The sequence below is a fragment of the Fusarium falciforme genome, chromosome 13 (genome assembly GCF_026873545.1).
Source record: "Fusarium falciforme chromosome 13, complete sequence".
Classification (NCBI taxonomy): domain Eukaryota; kingdom Fungi; phylum Ascomycota; class Sordariomycetes; order Hypocreales; family Nectriaceae; genus Fusarium; species Fusarium falciforme.
The window spans coordinates 98,990-120,890 of record NC_070556.1 but is presented as its reverse complement, the minus strand read 5'-3'; the positions used below and the strand labels follow the sequence as shown (position 1 = coordinate 120,890).

General features: G+C 50.9%; 6 protein-coding genes across 6 annotated transcripts; 3 read left to right on the top strand and 3 right to left on the bottom strand.

The window, feature by feature from the left end:
• Positions 1-460: 460 nt before the first annotated feature.
• On the top strand, positions 461-1,684 carry NCS54_01464000 (APH domain-containing protein; the record flags this gene model as incomplete). The annotated part of the gene is made up of 1 exon (XM_053159778.1): positions 461-1,684. The coding sequence occupies one exon, from the start codon at positions 461-463 to the stop codon at positions 1,682-1,684; it is 1,224 nt and encodes a 407-aa protein (XP_053015753.1).
• A 3,863-nt stretch (positions 1,685-5,547) lies between these two features.
• Positions 5,548-6,273, bottom strand: NCS54_01463900 (Hypothetical protein; the record flags this gene model as incomplete). The annotated part of the gene is made up of 2 exons (XM_053159777.1): positions 5,548-6,161; positions 6,216-6,273. 2 exons carry the CDS (start codon positions 6,271-6,273, stop codon positions 5,548-5,550), a joined length of 672 nt encoding a protein of 223 aa, XP_053015752.1.
• Positions 6,274-9,927: 3,654 nt separating this feature from the next.
• On the top strand, positions 9,928-10,800 carry NCS54_01463800 (Hypothetical protein; the record flags this gene model as incomplete). Its single annotated transcript, XM_053159776.1, has 1 exon — positions 9,928-10,800. One exon carries the CDS (start codon positions 9,928-9,930, stop codon positions 10,798-10,800), a length of 873 nt encoding a protein of 290 aa, XP_053015751.1.
• A 5,691-nt stretch (positions 10,801-16,491) lies between these two features.
• NCS54_01463700 (Mitogen-activated protein kinase) lies at positions 16,492-17,971 on the bottom strand (the record flags this gene model as incomplete). Its single annotated transcript, XM_053159775.1, has 7 exons — positions 16,492-16,528; positions 16,583-16,766; positions 16,820-17,306; positions 17,369-17,389; positions 17,615-17,744; positions 17,817-17,864; positions 17,916-17,971. 7 exons carry the CDS (start codon positions 17,969-17,971, stop codon positions 16,492-16,494), a joined length of 963 nt encoding a protein of 320 aa, XP_053015750.1.
• Positions 17,972-19,247: 1,276 nt separating this feature from the next.
• Positions 19,248-19,862, bottom strand: NCS54_01463600 (SHSP domain-containing protein; the record flags this gene model as incomplete). The annotated part of the gene is made up of 1 exon (XM_053159774.1): positions 19,248-19,862. The coding sequence occupies one exon, from the start codon at positions 19,860-19,862 to the stop codon at positions 19,248-19,250; it is 615 nt and encodes a 204-aa protein (XP_053015749.1).
• A 700-nt stretch (positions 19,863-20,562) lies between these two features.
• On the top strand, positions 20,563-20,969 carry NCS54_01463500 (Hypothetical protein; the record flags this gene model as incomplete). The annotated part of the gene is made up of 2 exons (XM_053159773.1): positions 20,563-20,687; positions 20,759-20,969. The coding sequence occupies 2 exons, from the start codon at positions 20,563-20,565 to the stop codon at positions 20,967-20,969; spliced, it is 336 nt and encodes a 111-aa protein (XP_053015748.1).
• Between the last annotated feature and the right edge of the window lie 932 nt (positions 20,970-21,901).

Below are 21,901 nucleotides of genomic sequence, written 5' to 3'. Positions count from 1 at the left end.
GATACTTTTCCTGCCAGTCCATCTGTGACGGTCCGTTGATGTAACGATCGGACGAGTGGGAGGACCCAATCCCATTGGCACCTTTGTCTCTATTAGCATTCATGCGTGATGCGTCCTTAGAGAAATTGCGAGCCGGCGATACCGTGCCTGGCATGCCGTTCCCTCCCTGCCGCTCTAAACTCAGCCAGCCCCGCAACCATGTAGGTGAGCCTTGATGGGCACAGAGTAAGCAGGATGGAGTCGGCAACGCAGATTGCCGGGCCGCCACCATCAGTTCATTGATACCCCCCACGCCGTATGAGTCACTCCGGCCGGCCCCGTCCCACTTTTCCTAGATATCGATCAGCACGGAACATTATCAAAGTAGCGGGGGCAGATATAAGCTGAGGAGAGGGATACTGACTGAATAGCAGCGGAAGCTATAAATTACCAACCTTCAATATTGACACGAGCTTGCAAAATGGACATTGAAGAGCTTGACCACGGCCGACCACCGACGCCTTCCCATCATCCTACCGCAGGTGTTCGCTTGCTCCATCAGGAAATTAAAGCCATTGTTTCCTTTGGGCTCCCAGACTATAACCTGGTATCGATCACGCAGGTTCCACCTGGAAAGTCCTTCAATAATCGTATCTACTTCCTCAAGCTAAAACATTCTGCGAGCAAGGCCTTGTTACTACCAGGCACCCTGTCGCAGCCAGAGCAAGTCGTCTTAAAGGTCAACGGCCGCTTCTTTGGGGCAAATAAGGTTCAAAACGAAGTGTCCTGCTTTCAACTTCTCCAGAGATACTGCCCTGATATCCCGTCGCCGCGTGCCCTGGCCTGGTCCGAGGATGGACGTGTCGCGACTTGTGCGACCTCATGTCAGACAAGGACATATTCCCTTGATATGCCGCCCAGCGTGGAAAAGCCTGAGCATGGCGGGTGGATATTAATGTCATACGTTCCTAGAAGCCCAATGCCAACCGCCGACCTGAGCGACGCGATTCTCACAGATCTAGCCAAGCAGCTCGGTGATATTATCGTGCGCTTGAGGCGAAATATTCCTCCTCAAAAGCGCTGCGGAAACATTCGTCTCCCACCTAGAAAACTCGGAGAGCAATATGTGCCCGTAGTAGATGGCACAGCTCTAACCATCCGTGATATCATCCAAGAGGGCATTAAGGTCAACGATCCTATCACCACTGCAAACGAGTACTACCGGCTTAGGCTGACGGATAAGCTACGAGAGCTCGAAACCTCTAATACCTACGCCCCAAATAGATCCCTCGCAGAGACTCTCCGTGCTTTCATATCCGAGCAGCTCCCACACCTCGAGCTTACCGACGGCGACGGCATCCCCTCCGGCGAGTTCGTTCTGACACACTACGACCTCTCTCCGCGCAACGTCCTCGTCTCGGGCCAGCCGCCCCGCATCACCGGCCTCGTCGACTTTGAGTTTGCGGGCTTCTTCCCGCCCGTCGACGAGTTCCTGAACGACGTCGTCAACAATAGTGGGGAGTGGCCGCGCGAATTTTACGAGGCATACCTGGCGCGCCTCCACGAGAAGGGGGTCGCGACACCGGTACGGGGGTTCGACCCAGATGTATGGAACCGCAATTGCTGGCTTGAGACGCTTGTAGGGAGCATTGCGCCGTGGTACTTGCCCGGCGGCTGGAAGGGGAGGAGTTGCAGGCCAAGCTGAGAGAGGCAGAGGCTAATGCGAGGGAGATGTTGAAGAGGCTTATTAGGGATCATGACAAATATCGGGAACGGGCAATTCAGTGACGCGACGATGAGACGCCGTAGAGGCCTTGAAATACATTTCAGACTCAGTGCTTTCCCAGCCGCCCACAGCCGGCGCTACCTATTGGATAAAACGGAGGGAAAATGCGGCCAAATGATATAGATCACGAAGATGATGGTTAAGGGGTGCACGATGTCGGGTTGTTCTTGCTGTCTGCCTTATTTCTGCCTTTCATTGGTGACCTCACGCAGTCAAGGGGGACAGAGTGTGTATGGTTTGGCTGCAACGGGTCACCTGTCACTGCGGTCTTATACGTAAACACGTTAGACCGTAGCGTCAGAGAGGGCCACGTCCGCGCTCCCCTGTAGGGAGGCAAGTGTCTGTATATTGCAGTGGTTCTATATACAGAGGGAAGGTGGGGGGAAAATCGAGTCTTGACTGCGGAAGAGATGACGAGCTACTTGCAGAGGCGAGAAATTGACTCCCGTGAGGCAATTGCAGGAGGGAAGAACCCCTCAGTCAGCCGTCCGAGGCGGGGAAGCCTATTCTGCAGTGTGGTCGTCACATGAGGCGATCCCAATAACACTACCCCCTTTATGCCTTTTCTCCATTGTACGCATCCTCTTGTGTATGTGTAGCACCAACGTTCCATAACTGTTGCAGAAGGCGTTTTGTCTCAGCAGTGTTCCGGCGCAGGTGCAATACAGTTGCATCTGCATTTATCTAAGAATAAGGTAATCATGCCGTCTTTACTTTTATTATGACGATGCAGGGCATTATGCCGCCAGGATACCCTAGATACATTCATCATGTAAGCCACCAAAGACCGCCCCACGCAAGCTTGCGAATAACACTTATGAAAATCTTCTTAGCAGGCTCTTGGCAATAAATGCTGTAAATAAAAGCACCTTGAAACCCGCCATAGCCATCTTCGTTCCTCAAGGCTCTTTTGCGCAAACCGCGACCGGTTTGCCTCTCCTGTTGAAGAAAAGGCCCCCTGTCATGTGTGCAAAATAATAGGTCCCCTCACAACACGGATATCATTGGTTGCGTGCAGTAGGGACGGTTGACCTGTAGCATCTCTGGCTATGTTTTGACTCCATTGCTAAGCGGTATCCTGCGGCGTCGGGCTAAAGTCTCAGGTTTGATAGAAGCTACCCAGCTGATCGATGAAACCCTAACCTCCCATGATCAACTGATGAGTAATACCCATGGGTACCCTCCCGGCTTGCCGTCTCCGATGGTAACATGTAGGTAAGGCTAAGAGCGTTAATCATGTGACAGCATCTAGATGTTCATGTTTAACCATGGACCTGAAAGCAGTCCTTTCTTGTTGCGCCGGCTTAGCTCCGCCGGAGCTTCAGCGTCCAGACTAAGGCTCTTCAGCGAAGCTTTGATACAACCTAAATCGAGCAGCTCGGCCCTTTCTCACTAGTCAAAGGATACTATTGAGCGGTGACAGCGCGTTGATACCCCGCGATAATGATGTAGGTGGATGACGATAACGAGGAAGCGAAATCTCATCCGAGCTCAGAAGGAAGGGGCCCGAGTTTTTCAGTTGAGGCTTCGGGCACGGACCAATCACGTCTTAATCACCAAACCCGGTCTTGAAGCTGGCCCACCCTAGTAATGCGTGCCGCGACTTTAGGTAATGTTGAGAAGGGTGAGTTCTGACGGCTCCGCCTTGTCAAGTCGCTATATGGTGGGGAAAAGATTCGCAGAGCTCTGCAGCCTCTTCCTGATTCAGGGTCTTCGTCACTTCCAGAACTATGGCTGCGGTTGGGAACAGGGTCCCTAATGTTGTGGTAATTTTTTGTGGTTCACATTAAAAAGGGTTTATAAAGTGAAGAACGGGGTCTTCCAGGGCTTTGAAAGGGCCAGATATAACGGACGTTGGTGCTTCGCAAGTCCAAAAACAACATTGCGCTGAGAGGCTGAGCGACGGGAGCAACAAGGCCACTGCAGGGCTACGGCAGCATGCACCTTCCCTTCCCCTACGTCAGTTCGCGACATCAAGAGTCAACGCGCATAACCTCGCTCTATGTCTTTGCAAGAAGCGATGTGTCATATGCGAAGGTGGTCATTAACCTTGCATGCATTGCCTACCCACCGTGACTATGGTTTGGTTTTCATCCGGACTTCGATTTTGAAGGGACACATGGACGAAGAGGGAAAAAGGCGCTTTTATTGCGGGACCAATCCCATTGCGTTTATTCTTTCGTCCGTCGACTCGGCTCGATCAGCTTACATACATTTCGAGAACTTCCCTGCCGTCGCCTCTAGGTATGCCTGGCTAGCCTATGCAGCGGCAACAGAGACAGTAGCAATTTGGAACTAACACAACGATACCGCGAAAATCCCCAGATAACACAACAATGCCATGATCCTGAAGCACTTGAAACGATGTCGGAAACTGGGGAACCTACCTCCATCCCCGAAGGCCAGGTCAAAGGCACGACAAAAGACACTGTTTTGCTACAGCAGCAGAATCCTGGTGCGTTCATAGTCCTACAACCGAGCTTGGCGCTTATCGTCCCCATTACAGTCGATCTTTAGTCAGTTCCCCGGAGCGCCGTTGGCGTCGTGAACGATGCTGGAGATGTCCTAGATGACAACGGCAACATCGTGGGCAAGACCGCAGACACTGACAGCCTCAAGAACCTTGTACATGACACCGTTAACAGCGGGTGATGTTGTGGGCTCTACCGGTGATGTCCTGGGCGAGACCTTGCCAGTAGGGCAGGAGAAGCAGGGCGACGAGAAGCAAGAAGGACAGTCGGAAGAACACGATTCGCACGATGAGGAGCGTAGCGAATACACAACCCAGCCAGTGAAGAAGAAGTCTGGCGGCCTAAGCCTTAGCAGCCTAAAGGGCGCCGTTGGTGGGCTTACTGGGGCTGTCGACTGTTGGCGCTGCCGATGACACAGGTAAGTCCACCGTTGGCGCCGTGACCAGCGGTCTGGGTATAGGAGGCAAGTCGGCCGAGACACCCCAAACCCCCAAGCAAGCCGAGGAAGTACAGAACGAGATGCCCGAGATCGGCACCGAGGACCAGGGGGGCATTGGTATTAGTCTCGAGGCCCACGATGTGCCCACAGGCAACAAGGAGGCGGCCGAGATGCAGGACAAGCTTAAACCCCTCCCCCTTTTGAAGAGGCAAAGGACGAGACCTCCAAGGCGAAAGGTGCCGCCAAATCCAACCTGAAGAGGAAAAACCACAAGGCTTGGCAAAATAGCAGCCTGAGGACGTGATGGAGTAGAAGCCCGAAGACATCACTTCCAAGGCCGACGAGAAGGTCGACGAGCAAAACGTACCAAGGGTGCTCGAGGATGCCCCTCAGCATAATCCCCCAAGTCGGAGATTCCCGAAAGCGAGATTCCCAATTCCGAGGCCCCCAACTCTAAGACTCCTGGCGAGGAGGTTCCTAGTGGTGAGGCTGCTGGTGACGAAGAAGCAGTGTCGAAGGCTCCTGGCACCGGGATCCTTAAGTCGATGGCTCCTGGTGAGGAGGCTGCCGGCGAGTTGGCTGAACAGGCAAAGGAGAAGGTTGCCGAAGGGGAGCCTCTTCATTATCGCCAATTCGAATTATTCGCTCGGAACTCAAACCCTCTGACCAATACCCTCCTACTTCGAAATTGATCTCCGGAATCTGGTGATGGGCTATAAGGAGCCAAGCGCCGAAGACTGGTTTCGTCAATACATCTAGAACGGCGTAGGCGATAATTGCCGAGTCCACAGATATCTTCTTTGCGCCGTCTGCGATACCCCAGACACTAGTGACAGGTCAAATCAGCCAGTTATAAACTAGAAATAGAGCACCTACATTGGGTAAATCGTCCAGAGGATCAGAATAAAGGTGGCCATGGAACTAAAAAGCTTGGTGACCTTGGCACCCTTGGCGTCCACCGTCTTAGAACCATGAACTGCGACATACCAGATGACAAACATATAAGAAACGCATGCAATCGCGAACCACCCCCATGTCTGCGCGGTATTATCACGGCCGAAGGCCGCAAAGAGCCCCGACAAGACCATAACAAGAACAGCCACAATAGCCATTAAAGTGCGAGCGCCATCAATCCCAGCGAGAAGGCAGAGCTCCAGCAACAAGAGGGGAATTGACAAGCTCCAATCAACAAAACGAGCCCAAAATACCTCGCGACAAACATGGCGACGGATATCAGGTACATGCTTATGACCTTCTCTTATCGTTTGGCAGTTGAAGGCCGTGGCATGGCCTGATGCCATGGCGAAGTATGAAAGAGCGGAAATAATGGTGGTCAAGGTAGTAATAACATGGTACAATCGGCGGGAGATGATAATGTTAGAGGACCGTAGAGCGAAGATAGCGGACGCGATGACCATAATCCCGAAGACGACCCAGAGAGCACGCAGTCCGCCATGGCCGACGACTTGGTAAGTGGTTGATGTGGCTAAGTCTGATTAGCACGGACAGTTCCAAGTTAACAGTCATACCCCGAACGTACGGACGACGGTTGGAATGGGACCAACCCCCGTGTGGGTTTTATGTGCGTTTACATTCATTTTGCAGGCCCTCAGTGGCAGCACTGTAAGAAGAGCACGGGTACAAGCAATGAGCGAAAGTTGGAACCGAGCTTCACCTTCGTGAAGAACGGTTAAAATGAGCAAATGAAGCCCTCGTAATTCAGCACCATTTTTCGTAACAGACGCCATCATGTATTACATATTGATGATGCTCAAAGCTAAGCGGTGATGCGGGGTATGTATGAAGGAGGGGCGCTTCCTGGTGTCACGTCAATTTACCGTCATGACCTCACCTCATTGCCTCGTTCACACCATCAGGACTAGCGTGGGACCTTGTCACATAGAATTGGAACGAGGTCAACCTCATCGGTAACTTAAACTAATAGGTAAACCATATGCCATCATGTGATCGTGCATAAACTATCCCATCGAATGTTGAAAAGTTCCGCTACGTACCTCGCCCCACATGACCTCTATTATCACGACCGTAGGTATGTAAGAACCCAAATATGCCACAAGGTATTTGCTGCTAAAACTACATACGAATTATTTTTAGAATACCTATAAGTTCCCAATCACTTCTTGGCAAAGTGCTTAATACTTATGAGAATGGTAGTTTCTAAGAGGAGATAATAGCTACTGTGAGTAGAGGAGCTAATAACATGTAGCTGCCCTGTTACAGCTTGGTCCCCCATAACAGCACTATAAGCTCTATATAGGTGCCAGACACGCGTGTTCGTATAATGATGGGGACAGATGGTCAGAAGATGGAGAAGTGAGAATGATTGTTTTAGGATGATGATCATGTCTGTGACTGATCTGTAGATGTGTTGTCTCCTTCTTGTTCTTCGTTCTCCCTCCTCGTCTCTATATCTGAAGAGGCGAGGCCAAGATACTAGATCTGCTGATCCTGCAGCAGGTCTGTAACGCTGTTCTGACAATTAAGGTATCATGGGGTGACATCTTCCCTTGAGGTGGCTGCCTGTGTAACATCATCATGCATGCCACTTCTCCAACAAGTTACTTTGCGGAGGTTTACACGCACTTAGGAGATACCGATCAGCACTGATCTTTAATAACACCCTAAGTCGACTACGCGTAAGGTTATAACGGATAAGACGCTATCGCGGCGATATAACCAGGTCCCTGCTAGCGCAGTAACACTGGGGCAAGTTACATTAGGGAGGCTTCGCACAATTAAGGGGATAATTTCGTCGCTTGCATCCTTACTCCGTCGGTTTCCAATGATCGGTTCGGCGTCCAGAGAATTCTCTCTGTCTGATATTTTGCCCTTGGCGTTTTCTCCCGTCTCGGCTCTCACTCGCCGACAAATATTGCCGCACAGTATGTAGGTCCACATGCTGATATCGTCGCGGCATTGAGTGCCATCAATGGGTGATTGAGATGTTTAGATGGTAGCCCATGGATTTATCGACCTTGGTTGAGTGTTAGGAGAAGCGTCTTGACAACAAGCAAATGAAGATCTGAGACCGGTTTCGCCGATCATGTACTCGTCTACCTGGAATGTCGGCGGTAAGTTAGGATAAACAACCTTACCAACCTAGTTAATGGGAGTGGACTTTAATGGTGCAAACTTTTCGTAACGTGTAACACGGTTACTCCTAAGAGCGGAAGGAGTATTCATATTCCTATCCATCTGGTACTATATAGATTAACCATTGACAACGATGCCCGCCAACATCAGACGAAGGAACTGTTGAATATGTGGGGTGTCACGTGTGGGTCAACGATCTTAAGATTAAAAGCAGGTCCTTCAGGGGCAGACACTTATCGAGAACACGAACACAACAGGAATACACTGATTCAACCAATGGACCGAATACACGTACTGTCTGACAGGAACTGGCCGTGCTCACAAAAAAAAATATTTGTTTTATGCAACCATAACAGCGGTCGAATAATCTTCAGCCAGAACACTACATGCTAGTATAAAAATGTTCAAGATAGGAACGAGATTCCTCGTTCTCGAGCTCCAATCGCCCCTCCGCTACTTTGATAACGCGTTGTAACGCAGCTACCTCGTTCGTCGTCTTCTTCACCTCTTCCGATAGCTCGGACTCCCTCTGCTCCTCTATTTTGACTCTCTGGCGACCAGCAGCAATCTTCTTTTCTATGACGCGGTTGAACCTTTCCCTTTGCATCTCCTGGGCTACGCGTTCGCAGTCTGAGACTGCCTTCGAGATGATGACGGACATGTTCTTAATCGGAGTGTCCGAAGATCTCATCGGATCTGCGGGATGAGAATCCTCAAGAGTTACGGTCAAATCCTTCTCTGGTGCCCGGGAGGGGACACCACTGGTGCCGCAGCTTTCTCCTATTTTAGCGAGGGAATTGGAGACATCATCGAACGCCTCTTACTATCACACTAGGTCAAGTTGTAAAGTTGAATCAAGCATGTCAAGTTTAAATAAGTTGGGGCTCGTGAGGAATCGAGCAAGTCAAGTTAGGGGAAGCCAGCTTGACTTGCTTGACGGCGGAACTCTGTCGAGAAGTGTAGACAGAGAGGGCATGCCCTCGGGCGACTTTGACTTGACAACGTCGACGTCTTCCAAAAGAATAATGCGGAGCCTAGGAAGCTCAGCGAACAAGGTCTTCAGGCAGCCGTCGCTAACAGAAAGAGTAACGGCGTAGTTGTTCAAACCAAAACACCCTGCGATGGACAGAGTCAACAGTATCTTCCCAGTTCTGGCGGGTCTGTGGATAGGTGGCCTCGTTGGTACGGCATGACGCGGTACCGTTCTTGAGCAGCTGGGTCAAGGAAGTTGCGGACATCTTGTACTTGCCCGTTCTTTGTGTTGAGATCCGTGGTTTAACGGATCAATGACTATTTCGATCCATTGGTGGCTGGGATGTGGATGTCATCTTGTCAATAGCTTCCGCTGGTTAGCGCTAGTCTCTTTATCTTCTAATCAACTCAACATGCTCATTACAACACTGATCCGATCGTCGAGAATAACGGTCGAGATGGGCCGCACGTCCTTAGCCACGGACCGTCCACACTTGTCATCGATATGACCGGACATACGTCTTTTCGGCCATGTCTGAGAAGCCTAGGAGAGCCCCGGAGGTTGAGTTAGTTTGGAAGCTGTTTGAATTGTTTTCTTGGGCATTTATGTTGGAATGAAGGGGCTACTGGCTTAGCGTCGCTATACGGCATATGCTCTAAAAAAAAAATTTGGAACGTTGGCTCCTACCAACTTAGCGCACTTCACAGCACCATCCAGATGTTACAGTAGGGTACAAAAAGTTTTGAATCCAAAAACAACGTACCGGCCAAGATGGCCTAGTCCGAATAGGCCACTCCTTTCAAAGCCCCTATCACCGTCACAATCACTGTCACCATGAACGTCACTATCATTGCCATGGATCCAGGTGGTGGGATTTGCTCGGTGCCGTGTCATTACCATTGTCGCCACTGCCACTATCACTGTCACTGTTACCCCTGTCGCCACCGCTATTGCCGGCACCGACCTTTCTCGCCCTTTCCCTCGATCAAACTTCTTTCACTTAAATCAATTCCCTTTTTCTTCACACAATTCCGTCATCCCTCAGCCCACAACTTCTCTCGACACTACTTCCATCCAAGACATACGTGCCACATTGGGTTTGCGTGTGTCGAACCACTCTCGCACCACTGCTCTCAACATCTCGGTAGTCAATTATTTCTCCACAATGTCTGCCGATAGCACTTCCAACAACTCCGAGTTGCATGCCCGCGATCGGCGAGGTTCCATCTCCCAGGCTGCCCTCACAAATCTCTTCCAGAGGGACAACTCTGGACCCAACGGCTCCGGCTTCCCCAGCCAGGTCAACTCGCCTCTAGACAGCAACCGCCGACGTCCCTCCGTCACCACCCTGGGCCTTTCTGGTACCTCTCCCACTAGCGCCCAGCCCTTCAATATCCGCCGAGGCAGTGTCTCAACCAATTCCAATAACTCCGAGTCCATGGACGAGAACGCCATCGAGGACGATGACTTTGGCACTGCTAGAACCGCTCCCAGTACGCCCTTCGCCCGGCGGATGAGCCTCGACGGCTCCACCATGCGACCCGTCCGCCCCAGCGGCAGCGCCGGAATCCGTGTTACTCCAACCTCTTCTACCTTCTCTCACCCGATGCAGAGTGGACAGAACTCGTCGCGCGTGGGTGCGCCGTCGCAGGAATCCAGTATCTCGGCCGCTCTGTCAGCAGCTGGACGCCGCGCCAGCTTCACCCTTCCCGTTTCTTCTCTTTCACAGGCAAGCAACACCAAAATCCCAAGAGCCCCTTTTGAGAGCTATCCATCTCACCAAGACCAGCAAGGTTTCAACTGGTCCGAGCAGCTTAGGTCTCGCGCCGAGAGTGCCGTTACTGGGGCTCGACCCTCCTTCTCCCTTACCTCTGGCTCCCCTCCTCGCAGGAGCTCCATCCACGATCGAGCCACATCCGTCTCCGACCTGCCCCAGCCTCCATCACAGGCTGCGATTGAGAGACCTAAGCAGCAGGAACGTCAGAAGCCCGATACCTTCCAGGAGAGAATTCTCAAGGGAGATTTCTATATGGACTGAGCAGTCATGGCATCGCGCAATTCCAGCTTTCACGATTATGATATTGATGAACAATTACGATGACGACTGTCCCATCTCTGTAAGACAAACCTAATACAAGCCCTCATGTTCTTTGTCTTTGGCTTGAGCTGCGTAATCTTCTTTTCATCTGTTCTTTCCCTCTCCAAATTGTCCATGTTAAGGGCGTCTCTGCTGATAAACTGGCTTTACTGCATTTTGGAGTTCACAGCGATTTCGCTGGGCTTACCTAGAATACTTGAGCGGAGGAGGATGCAGGTCGTCTTAATAATATGACAGACATGAAGAAGATTCTAGCGAGCACCGGGGGGTTTGTTCCTTTGGTCCGGATATGCTGGCGTACATGGCTTCGAGAAAGGTGACCTCCACTCGTGACATTAATGTTCCAGTTATAAGTTACAAAAGTCATCTCATGTACAACACATCTCCGGAGCCAGCCCTGGGACAAATTTTCAGTCACCGGCGCAAGCTGTGCGTCGCAGATCCAATACTCGAGTGGGACTTCCGAGAATCGAGGAAGATCCGCACCCATCAGGATTGCAAATCAATCCATCCGCTCCACTGGCCGTCCCAACAGAGTGGGTGGACTTTAATCCACAGAGCCCGTCAGTGTAGTGCATCCATTTGAAGCTATCGCGGAGTGGAATTCCTTAGTCAATAGTTAGACCGGATGCCTCGATTGATCAACAGTATGGAACGCGCCTTAGGGCATGATGATTTCGGCGATGGCGATGGCAATATTGAATAGCTTCAATGGCGATATTCTTATGAAAACGCCAAATCAAGAGGTTGTGATAGTGATGAGTGATGCATTAACACGGGTCGGATAAGCTAGGTCGCGTTCTCTGCATGACACGATATTTAGGTGCGCAAAGCGGAGTCGGAGTAGTTGGCCACAGTTCAGCCACAAGGGGGGACTTTCTACTGATGGAGGGCAACTTTTTAATCAGGCTGTTGATAAGTATCACGTCTTAAGTGGAATGGCTGAGACAGCCACCGCCTATGGCCGGTTTTCGGGTTCATCCTCCGCACCTCACTCTTCATTATGGGCCCTTCTAACCAAATAGTGGTTAGACAAACCATAAGGTCCATTAGGGAGCGGTCTCGCTGAATTTGGCGGTTATTCTGTGCCCATGTAACATGCTGCTATAAATATTGATGTTTCAACTTACTAAGTTAGCGTTACTGAATTCTCCTTCTCGAAGGTTGAGAGCGTGCAACATTGGTTGTAGCCAGAAGAGATTAAATTGAAGCTTCTTCTTTTTTCACTCAATGAATGACTGAAGTTGGCCTCTTTTATCCTTCCTTGAATAGGATCGTATTCGTCAGCTGTGACGGAATGTTCCTCACGATCTGTTTCATCCAAGTCTGATACCGTAGTTACTACAGCCCGTGTGTCAGACCGGCCTGAGTAATATGATGTGGTTTCCAACACTCCTATCAAGTGAGCGCTAGAGTTTATTCCTTGTCCTCATACATGAATTCATTGTAAGTCGAGAAGTGGTCCACCGAAAAAGTCCAGACGCCATGTTCCTCGCTGTAGCTTTCAAACCGGGTTCCCTCAACGTTCTTCAGACGTTCTATATGCCTCGTCACTTGCTCCCCCGTCTCTGCCTCTTGCTGACTCCTCCCCATCCCCCTTCGTGGCCATGAATGTTCCAATGATATCAACGCGGGAACATTCAAGCCCTTCCCAATAGGAGGCTTGTTCACAGCAGAAGCGGGGTATACCGTGGCTGATCGACTTTCAAGTATGACGAGACCACCGAGCAGATCGTCAAGGTCAATGTCTGTGAGATCGACTGGGAGTTTGAAACGAATGAAGCCAATATTCTTGCGCCCAATAGTCAAACCTGTCACCTTTATGCGTTGGCTTTTGTCCATAGCCAGAATTTCTTCCTTAGTAGGTCGCATCCAGTATCCCCCGATGGGGATTGGCTGCTGAGATGTGATCGCTCTGCTTTGATCCAAGCTCTCGTCGTCTTTCGGCCGAATGGTCGGGCTATGCTGACTGATGTGGCCGCTCGCACCTTCGTCACAAGTATCCACAGACCGGTTCTTTGCTCTACTCTCTACATTAGAGGCGGGTGTTTGAAGTTGAGCGTCGTCACGGCCCACTCTGGCGATCAACGGCGTGGTCTTGATATCCTTCCCCCAAGCCTTATGCTTAGTTGGAACCAAAAAGAGGTTTCTTGATGGTCCCTTTTTTATGTCAAGCTTCTTCGGCTCTCGGGAGATCTCAGAGAGCGTGCGGTCGCCAGTTTTCCAACTCTCTGTTGTAGTATTAGGCGACGCTGTTTCTTCAAGAGTGGTGTGTTGGCTGAATCCACTCGTTGAGGCGCCCTTTATCGGCCGACGTCTAGTACTTGGGGGAAGCAGCGAGTAGGAGCTTTTGGGTCGACTCTCGATCTGGCTGACCGGCATATCTGACCCCGACGATAACCCAATGCCAGGAAAATTAGGAGATGTTCTGGCAGAGGCGAACCTATGGTGGCCATACTTGAATCCAGGTGACATGGACCTACTCCTAGGTTTGCCCTCGCCGGACAGTCGGACTGCCATCGGACCTGGATCTTGGATCTCCAGGCTTCCCTGTGCGCTTGGGAATAGCCACGGTGCCCCATAGGCCGTAACATCGTCGATCCTAGTAGTCAGATGCGGCTGTGACGTTGCCAGAACCGTGGCTTGCTGTGGTTGTTGAACTGCCATAGAAGTGCCAGATGCTAAACCGGACCTTCCGAAACCCCCAGCACCAACCGGACCGGTCTCTCCACCAGCTTGGTTCTGCTTGCCAAGCGACCATGGGGCTTGTCGAGTCTCACCGAGCGAGCCCTTCGTGCTTGGCAACTGCGTTGCCTGCTGGCCCATCTGGGCACTTCCACCCGCCTTGCTGAATAATCCTCCAGTGGACGATGGTTGACTTGTGCTTGAGGACCCAGGGAATATAGTAGGTTTCCGGTCAAAGAGGCTAGGACTGTTGCTCGTATTTGGCCCGGGCGGTGCATCCGCCCCAAATTGAAACGTTGTGGATATTCCGCTAGTTGCTGGTTTCTGAGCTCCAACAGGGGACATCAATTCTCCCGCTTGCTGCTGGTCCTGCAGACCAAAGCTGAAAGTGACAGGCCGCGAGACATCACCACCTTGCTGGGCACCACCAGAAAATGGCTGTTTAAAGAACCCACCACCTGTGCCCCCGGGGTTCCAAAAGTGCTCTGGCCGATTCCCGTGTCCCCAAAAGAACCTGACTGGGGCCCGAAGAGACCAGGACGCTGGCTTTGTTGGCCACAAGAGAACGGAGATGCTCCAGTAGTCTTAGCCCGACCGAATGGTGAAGAAGTAGCTCCAGTCTTAGCTTGGCCGAACGGCGAAGGAGTAGGTGCTCCGAACCCAGTTGTACCCGCTGTCGGCGCCCCAAAACCCCCGCCAGGCCCGGCAAGCTGAGTCTGGATCCCAAAGCCTTGACCTGGAGCAGAACTACTTTTCTGCATCGCTGTACCAGAACCAGATCCAAAGCCGAAGCCATCAGGCCCAAATGAGAACCCATACCGGTGACCCTGGGCATAGTCCGCAAGCCTGAGCTCTTCCTGTGACGAACTCCTGTATGGACCTTGAGCAACAATATTTTGATGCGAGCTCTTTTCTCTGCTGCCCAGCTCCTGTTCGACAAATGGATTAAATGGATGCTTCGAAGTATCGATAGCAGGGGCTGTCCAAGACCGACCCCAAAACGGTCTTCTTGGAGCCCCGAAGCCGGAGGGAGCGGTAGTTCCGAATCCAGTCCTCCCACTTGAGCCGAATTGCTCGCAGTAGAGCTTGCTCCTGTACCGAAGCCCGTCTTGCTATCATTTGGACCGAAAGACGGGCCTCCAAAAGCGGTCGGAGCTGAGGCTGTCGCGGCATTACTGCTACCATAACTGCTGAGTCCAGTCGTCCCCGGCGTGGCGTTTTGCTGCCCAAACAATCCAGCGCTCGTCGGCGAGGGCTGGAAAGCGGGAAGCCAGTTGGACGATTCCGGTCTGAATGAACCAAATGCTCCTAAACGATGGGAACTTAAGTGTTAGTACAGCGGGGCGAAACGAAGGGCATTACAAATCTATGACTGGGATCTTACCGCCAGAGCTTCCAGGCGCTGACCATGGCGATGTTCTAGAGAAACCAGTATCTGATGGAGCGTTCGAACTGAATTGTGCACCACCAATGCCTAAGGCAAGTATAAGGTTGGAGGGTCAGCGATGACGGTGCTCTGAAACAAGGAGGATTGATGAGCTTACGTACGATTCGAGTTCGGGTTGTTAAAGCCAAACCTGCCAAAGCCTGCTGGTTGTTGCTGCTGTTGTTGCCGGCCAGAACGTCCAAATGTGTCCGGCTTGAAGGCAGACATCGTGACAAGTAGGTTGAAGCAGACTCTTATGCGGACGAATATGCAAAATTACGCATTTGGTCAACGCCCATAAGATATAGAACTGGTGGCAAGTACCGGATATCGGGATAATATATAGCAACGAAGTCGTGGTGGACGGGCGGAGTTCGAGATCGCCACCCTTCAAGTATGATCCCCCCCAATATATACCATATTGACCTTGTCAATTAAAAGGGCCCAGTGTATGTCCAATTGCACGAGAAATGCGGTTAGCAGTCACCAGCAGCCAGCAAAATGCGAAAGTTTAGTCGCCACCTAATACCACGAACCTTGCTGTATCATCACGTCATATAGACGTTAAACCAGAGCATTAGACTTTGGAGGTCCGTGCCACCAGATGCAGGGAGCGGTAAACTACGGGCACCACAGTTGGCTAGATATCAAGTAGTGAATGGCAAATAAATACAGTGGCTACTCTATGGAGATGTGTCGCATAACATTCGTGTGACCGGATGTAACTATCCGGTTTCACATCTGGCCTGTCGCATAATCCTAACGACATGAGCTTAAATAGCTGTGCCCGAACACATGGCTGTTCGATTTCTTTTGTTCTTTAGATAATTCTCATCAATTGACTGGTGCCATCAATGATCCCTGTGGAGCCAATTGTCTAACAAGATGTGAACGTTCGACTGGAGAATCAAATGTAGGGATAGTCCGACAGCGAGGTATCAGGGCTACAGCACAAAATATAGGACTGCGTTGATAGCCCGGTTACCTTTCGTTCGCTTTTTTGTCCATGTTTATTTTCCCCAACCCGTGCTATTCTGACACGCGGCAGCGATGTGGCGTATCTTGCTTCATGCCTATGTCTCCGTAGGTCCTCAAGCGAATACGTACCAAGACCCTGAACGCCTAATTGGGGAAACAGTTGCGAGTTGGCGAACTAGGAAGTTGACTTTACCCATAGCTGCCTTTGCCTTTTCGATCACAGCATGTAGAGACCTTGACAATAATGCCGAAAGGGGTCAACAGTCCGTTTAATAGTACATGGAGTGGGAATAGGCTTCGTAGGGTCGTTGGTCGATGTGTGAACTGGTAGGCAGATTCTCAATCAAGGGGCGGGCTCTGTGGATTGATGGATTATATAATCGAAGCGCTCGTGGATCGAGATGCAGATTGATTGAGGTCAATATATTGATCAATTACGTTGAAGTCGTGGATTGGGTTTCCTTTACTGATGTTGAGACATACTCAGAACCAGCTGGCGAATTCCCTCAATTTCGGAAAGTTATGCCCTTGGTCTCCGAATGTCATGTGACATTGCGAGAATCAAGCATCTCCGAGTATCTATGAATCCCGTCAGTCAACTAGGGTGTCGGCGAGTGTGGTGGCTAGGGTCACATCATAATCTTCCATGTATCCACAGGCAGGCCAGCCTCGTTAAAGCTCCAGTCGAACTTCGCGTGCGCAACAGGCTCGTCGGTGGGATCGTAGTAGGAGACGAGGTATTGGTGGGCTAGAGCTTCGGTGGCTGTTATTCGCTTTTTGGGGTCGAAGACGAGCATCTTATCAAGGAGTTCCAGGGCTGGAATGTTCAGTCAGACGCTGGAGAGAGGATGGATAACTCCTGAATCTCACCCGAAAATTCGGCGTTCTTGAATTTGTTCTTGAGGGGGTGTCGCTCGCGCTTCGGCAAGGACTCGACAAACCGCAGCGTCTGCCTCAACCTGAATACTATACCGCTGCTCTGGTTCTTGGGAATACCTACAGACTCGGTTGCGATGGTGCTGATGACATCTTTAGGAGGAGTTCCCAGAAGCTCTGTGATAATTGAGTACTGGTGCAAGTGGTCCTTGCCGGGGAAGAGGGGCTTCCCCTCGAGCATTTCGGCAAAGATGCATCCCGCGCTCCAAATGTCGATCTCTGCGTTATACCTTCGCCATGTAAGCATGACCTCCGGGGCCCGATAATATCGCGTCGAGACGTAGCCGGTCATCAGGGGATCCTCTGTTCGCGCAGACCCAAAATCACAGATTCTCAAATCACAGTTCTCGTTGATGAGGATATTGCTGGGTTTGAGATCTCGATGGACAACGCCAGCGGAGTGCACATACTTCAGGCCCCGCTGCCGCCATTATCAGTGAGATTGCACGATTGGTTGGATAAGCCTCTGCAAGGCATGCATACCATGATCTGGTAGAGGAAGTACTGGATGTACGGTTTCTCGAGCGGTTTTGATGTTAATAACCGATGCAAATCCGTAGCGAGAAGCTCTGTAACAAAGTAGCTATTGAACAATTAGTAGGCTGGCCAAGCAATGCCGCCGCTGGACATACATATCCTCGACTGGGGAGATGAAAAAGTCGCTGAGAGAGATCACCCAGGGGGGAATCAGCAGCAAACGCCAGCGGTTGGTAGGAAACTAGAGCGTACATTTTCGTGCTTGAGGTGCTTCAGCAACTTCAGTTCTCGGTATGTTCGCTTAGCCAAGACGGGCGTGCTGAAAGGCTTCGTGACCTTCTTGATGGCGACGTTTTGATTCGTGAGCTGGTCTCGCGCGGAGCTAAGTGAGGGTTTAAACCATTATCACACTCCCCAGAAGTCGCTGTTCGCAATCAATAAATCAGTCACGTACCAGACAAGCCCAAATGCTCCCAATCCCACAGGTTGAGGTTCCGAATATCTAGGGTCCAATTAGCCACCGCAACAACGTGTCATTTCTCAGACTCGCTACCTCGACGTTATCTCAAATGTCGTGCCCAGGATCTGGGTGTGGACGAACTCGACCATGGCGATAATAAAATTGTCGTTGTATCCGTGGAGGAAGAAGAAGAGGCGGGAAAAGAGGACGAGCCCGAAGATGCGGGAAAGATTAAGGGTGTGGCTGGGGCGGTTGCGATATTGGTCCTCGACGGAGGTGGCTGGTTGGGTTGGATTTTGTGAAAACAGATTGAAAGCGAAGGCAGAGTATTTGTATACACAGGCATATGTCATAGCGTTCACCCATCAATCCGTGTGCATTTGCGAACGGTTACATTTGCTATTTGCTTTTACTGCGCGTGATGGTACTGTGAAAGTTATGGTAGGGTTTCGTATATGCGGCCTTTGAGCAACACACACAATTCAAGCCACCATGGCTATTGCACAAGGTGTGAAGGCCATTTGGCAGCCTGCAGCAGCACATGCGGGACTCCGAGTGTCACCACATCTGTCTCGACTGCTCAATCGATGACGACCCTTTTAATCAGTGGCGAGTTAGAGGAGCATCGGGAAATGGTTTATCACTTCTGCACCCACTGCAATCATGGTTTTCAATACGGCAGAACAGCTCAGTCAAACGTCACCGGTCGTCATTATGGAGCGCTCAGCCAGTGAGCGCTGATCGCTGTCACTTGTTTGCTGATCAACTACCGCCGCTGTCGACGGGGTTGCTTCTTACTGGCTATAAGTCAACCATTGTACCCAACGGTTACGAGAGAAGGGTACATCGGTGGGTGCCTCAGCACTTCAAATCGCATGACACAGCTCAGGTCCACTTCATACCCTTCCCGCCCAGCACCAGAGGTTCGCCACCCCCAGTTTCGCCATCCCCATCAGCATCAATTTTCACTCGGATTCCTAAATATTTCCGACGTTCAGGCAACACAAGCTGGTTTGACCTACTTGTGCTCGTGATGTTTCTTAGGAGCTAATGCTATTGCCCTGAACCGGCGCAGCGGCGAACCAAGTGAGATAGGGCATTGCAAGAAAGGAATGTGTGATCGTTGAACCGAATCTTTGCGCTCGAGCGTCCGTTAACGGGTTCCAAAATTTCGACGGTATGAGCGTTGGATGCCGATGTCAAATGCTTCGGGCTGCCGAACTTGATTCATTTAGTTGTTTTCGTTGATTATTATTCTGGTATTTACAACAAAAGAGCGCAAGCACCAGGCTAGGAAAGCAAGGCAAGTCTTCAATATTCCATCCGCTGACCAATAGTAGCAGACCAATTATTCAACGGTCTTGATCATGAGAAGACTAGAAAACAGCGCAAAGCTGTCATTATTCGGAAGCTGCCGTTGATCGCTTAACTGATAGCAATGCGTCTTGACTCGTGCTTCTTAGCCTTGGGGACCACAATGTTGAGGATGCCATCCTTGAAGTTTGCGGTTACAGATTCCTGATCGACCTGAGTAGGGAAGTTGAAGCTGCGAGAGAACTCGCCGACGCTGCGCTCGGTGAGCCAGTACCTGGCCTTTTCGACGGGCTCCTTGGCCTTGGGCTTTTGCTTCTCAGTAGCCTCGGTGCCGGTCTCGTGTGAGACAGACTCATATTCCTCCTTAGTGGGCTTCTTGCTCTCCTCGTCACCCTCAGTAATGGCACCGCTCATGGTAGCGCCCTCAACGAGGCCTGCAGGGGGGGTACCAGCAGTGTAGGTGCGCTCAGCCTTGCCGCGGATGAGCATAGTCTGGGGCTCGGTGAACTCGATGTGGACATCCTCCTTGTTTATGCCAGGGAGCTCGCCATGGAGCTCATATGCTTCCCCGGTCTCGCGGATGTCGAACTTGGGCTGCCAGCTGGGCATACTAGTGCGACGGCCACTCATTCCCTGACGAGAGTAGTTGTCGAAGTCGTCAAGGAGACGGAAGAGGGGAGTGAAAGAGACGTCGGTGCTGTAAACGTTTCGCGGGAAGAAAGCCATTATGCTGTGTTTACTTGATAGTAGGACTGAGAGTTAGGTGCTTCACGTTTCGCGGAAGTGTTCGAGAGTCGACCTGCAGGCGTGCAAAAATGCTTGTCAGGTTTGATTGTTGTTTCTTGTTCTATGTGTGTTCTGATGATAAGATCCGAGTTGACAAGGGTGAAAGCATTGCTTTATACTCAATCGGTGGAGGGAGATCGTGATCGGAGGTTCCTACATCTTCGCGAAGGCCCATCAGACCTACCAATCGCGTTTCTAAATGCACTTGAATAACCAAGGTCAGGCAAAATGACGCAGGAAAAAAAACATATATCGAGGTATTTTGTCATAATGATGTTTGCACTGACGAATGGGTCTCGAGTTTCCTGCTGGTGGTTGCGAGAAACCGCCAGACAGCTGCCGAAGATTCGCCACCAATGCGAACAGGATTTCGAGTACCCGACCTTGCCTGCAACTTCGGGCCAAAAATGGTTGCAATGTGCCCAATCACACGGAAGACCGAGAAACACTTGTCGCATCATTCGCAACGACGTTCGCATCACTTCGAAATCGATTGGGTTGATTAGAACCATATTAAGCAGATGGTTCGGGCACTTGCACCTGGCATCCACACCAAACCGCAGAGCATATAAATCCCCACTCCACGTGCATTTCGGTAAGCTGGAACGACGTGATGTTACTGATCGATCGCCAACTAATCATGACGATATCAAATAATTCCTCAACTAGCCCCGACGACCAAACGCCGGTGCGGCCAATCGAGGGATGGCTCACCACACTTATCTTGTTCGGTATTATGTTTGTCCTTTTTATTATGCCTGCCATGTAAGTACATTCGTCCCCAAACCGACGACTACCGCTCCCTATTCATGGTACTAACGATGGCATTGATACAGATACAAAATCGCCAGAAGCAACCAGCTCGCGAGCCCAGAGGATCCCGAGGGCGCACAGTCGTCAAGCAGCATAAACGCCGAGACTAGCGATCTGCAGCGGCTGGACTCCATAGCTCCGCAGAGGACGTATAAGCAAATGAAAATGGAGATAAAACTTCAACAAGGCACAGGAGGGCATTTGGCCTGGCCAGACTCGTTAGTCACCTGGTAGGTTACTCAACAAACGAGATGATGGATTCGTGATCTCGAACTAACCTCTCCCGTTATTATGCACAGTGCGATATGCTTGGAGGGGATGCGGGACAGCGATACCGTCCGCCGCTTATCGTGTGGGCATAGCTTTCATTCGGGTTGCATTGTTTCATGGTATCTGAGGCACCATTACACTTGTCCTCTGTGTATGTCGCGCTACATCCCAGATGCGACAGCGAGTTCACGGTCATACATTCGCGAAATCGATTCGGTCCAGGTACAGGAGCAATAGAATTTATATGCGTCCCTGGATGCACTTTCTCAGCGCATAGTCGGGTCTACGTGACGACGTTTTGAACGATTAAAGTTCGTGTGGGTTGTAACGGCCAACCCCCGGTCCGTACGGCCACCCCGCCATAGACGCGTATCGCATTGAGATTGCTAAAGGCCCCTCGCATCGGTTATCCACCATCACGATGTCTCTTAGAGCGGCCGAAGTCCGTTTCACCTCTGTGAGGCATATAAACTCAAATTTGATCCATCATAAATCCCTATATCCAGGAGGCATCGCCGGGCACTCCCGTTTCTGATGTCAACGGCAAGTCGGTTTCACCTGGCATGAAAAGCGCCAAGTGGCCTATCTTCGGGTACGCGAAGAGCGTTAGCCGTATGACGATTAGTGCACGCACAAGTGTAGTTGTGAAGGTGGTCCATTGATCCGGAACTCCATTATTGGTTCCTTCGATGATTGTGTTGTTATTATTCTTGCTCTGGCCCCTTTTTGTGCCTTGAGTAGGGCGTGGCTCGTCTATGCCCTTATCCCTCACATCATTGCATCAACCTTCTAACCGTGCAAATCCTTTTGATTCAGACACTCCTTTTATACACCCTCCAGCGTTTGACAGTCACGTTGTATGGGAATAAATTGTGCAAAATTGGGTGTGTTTGTAT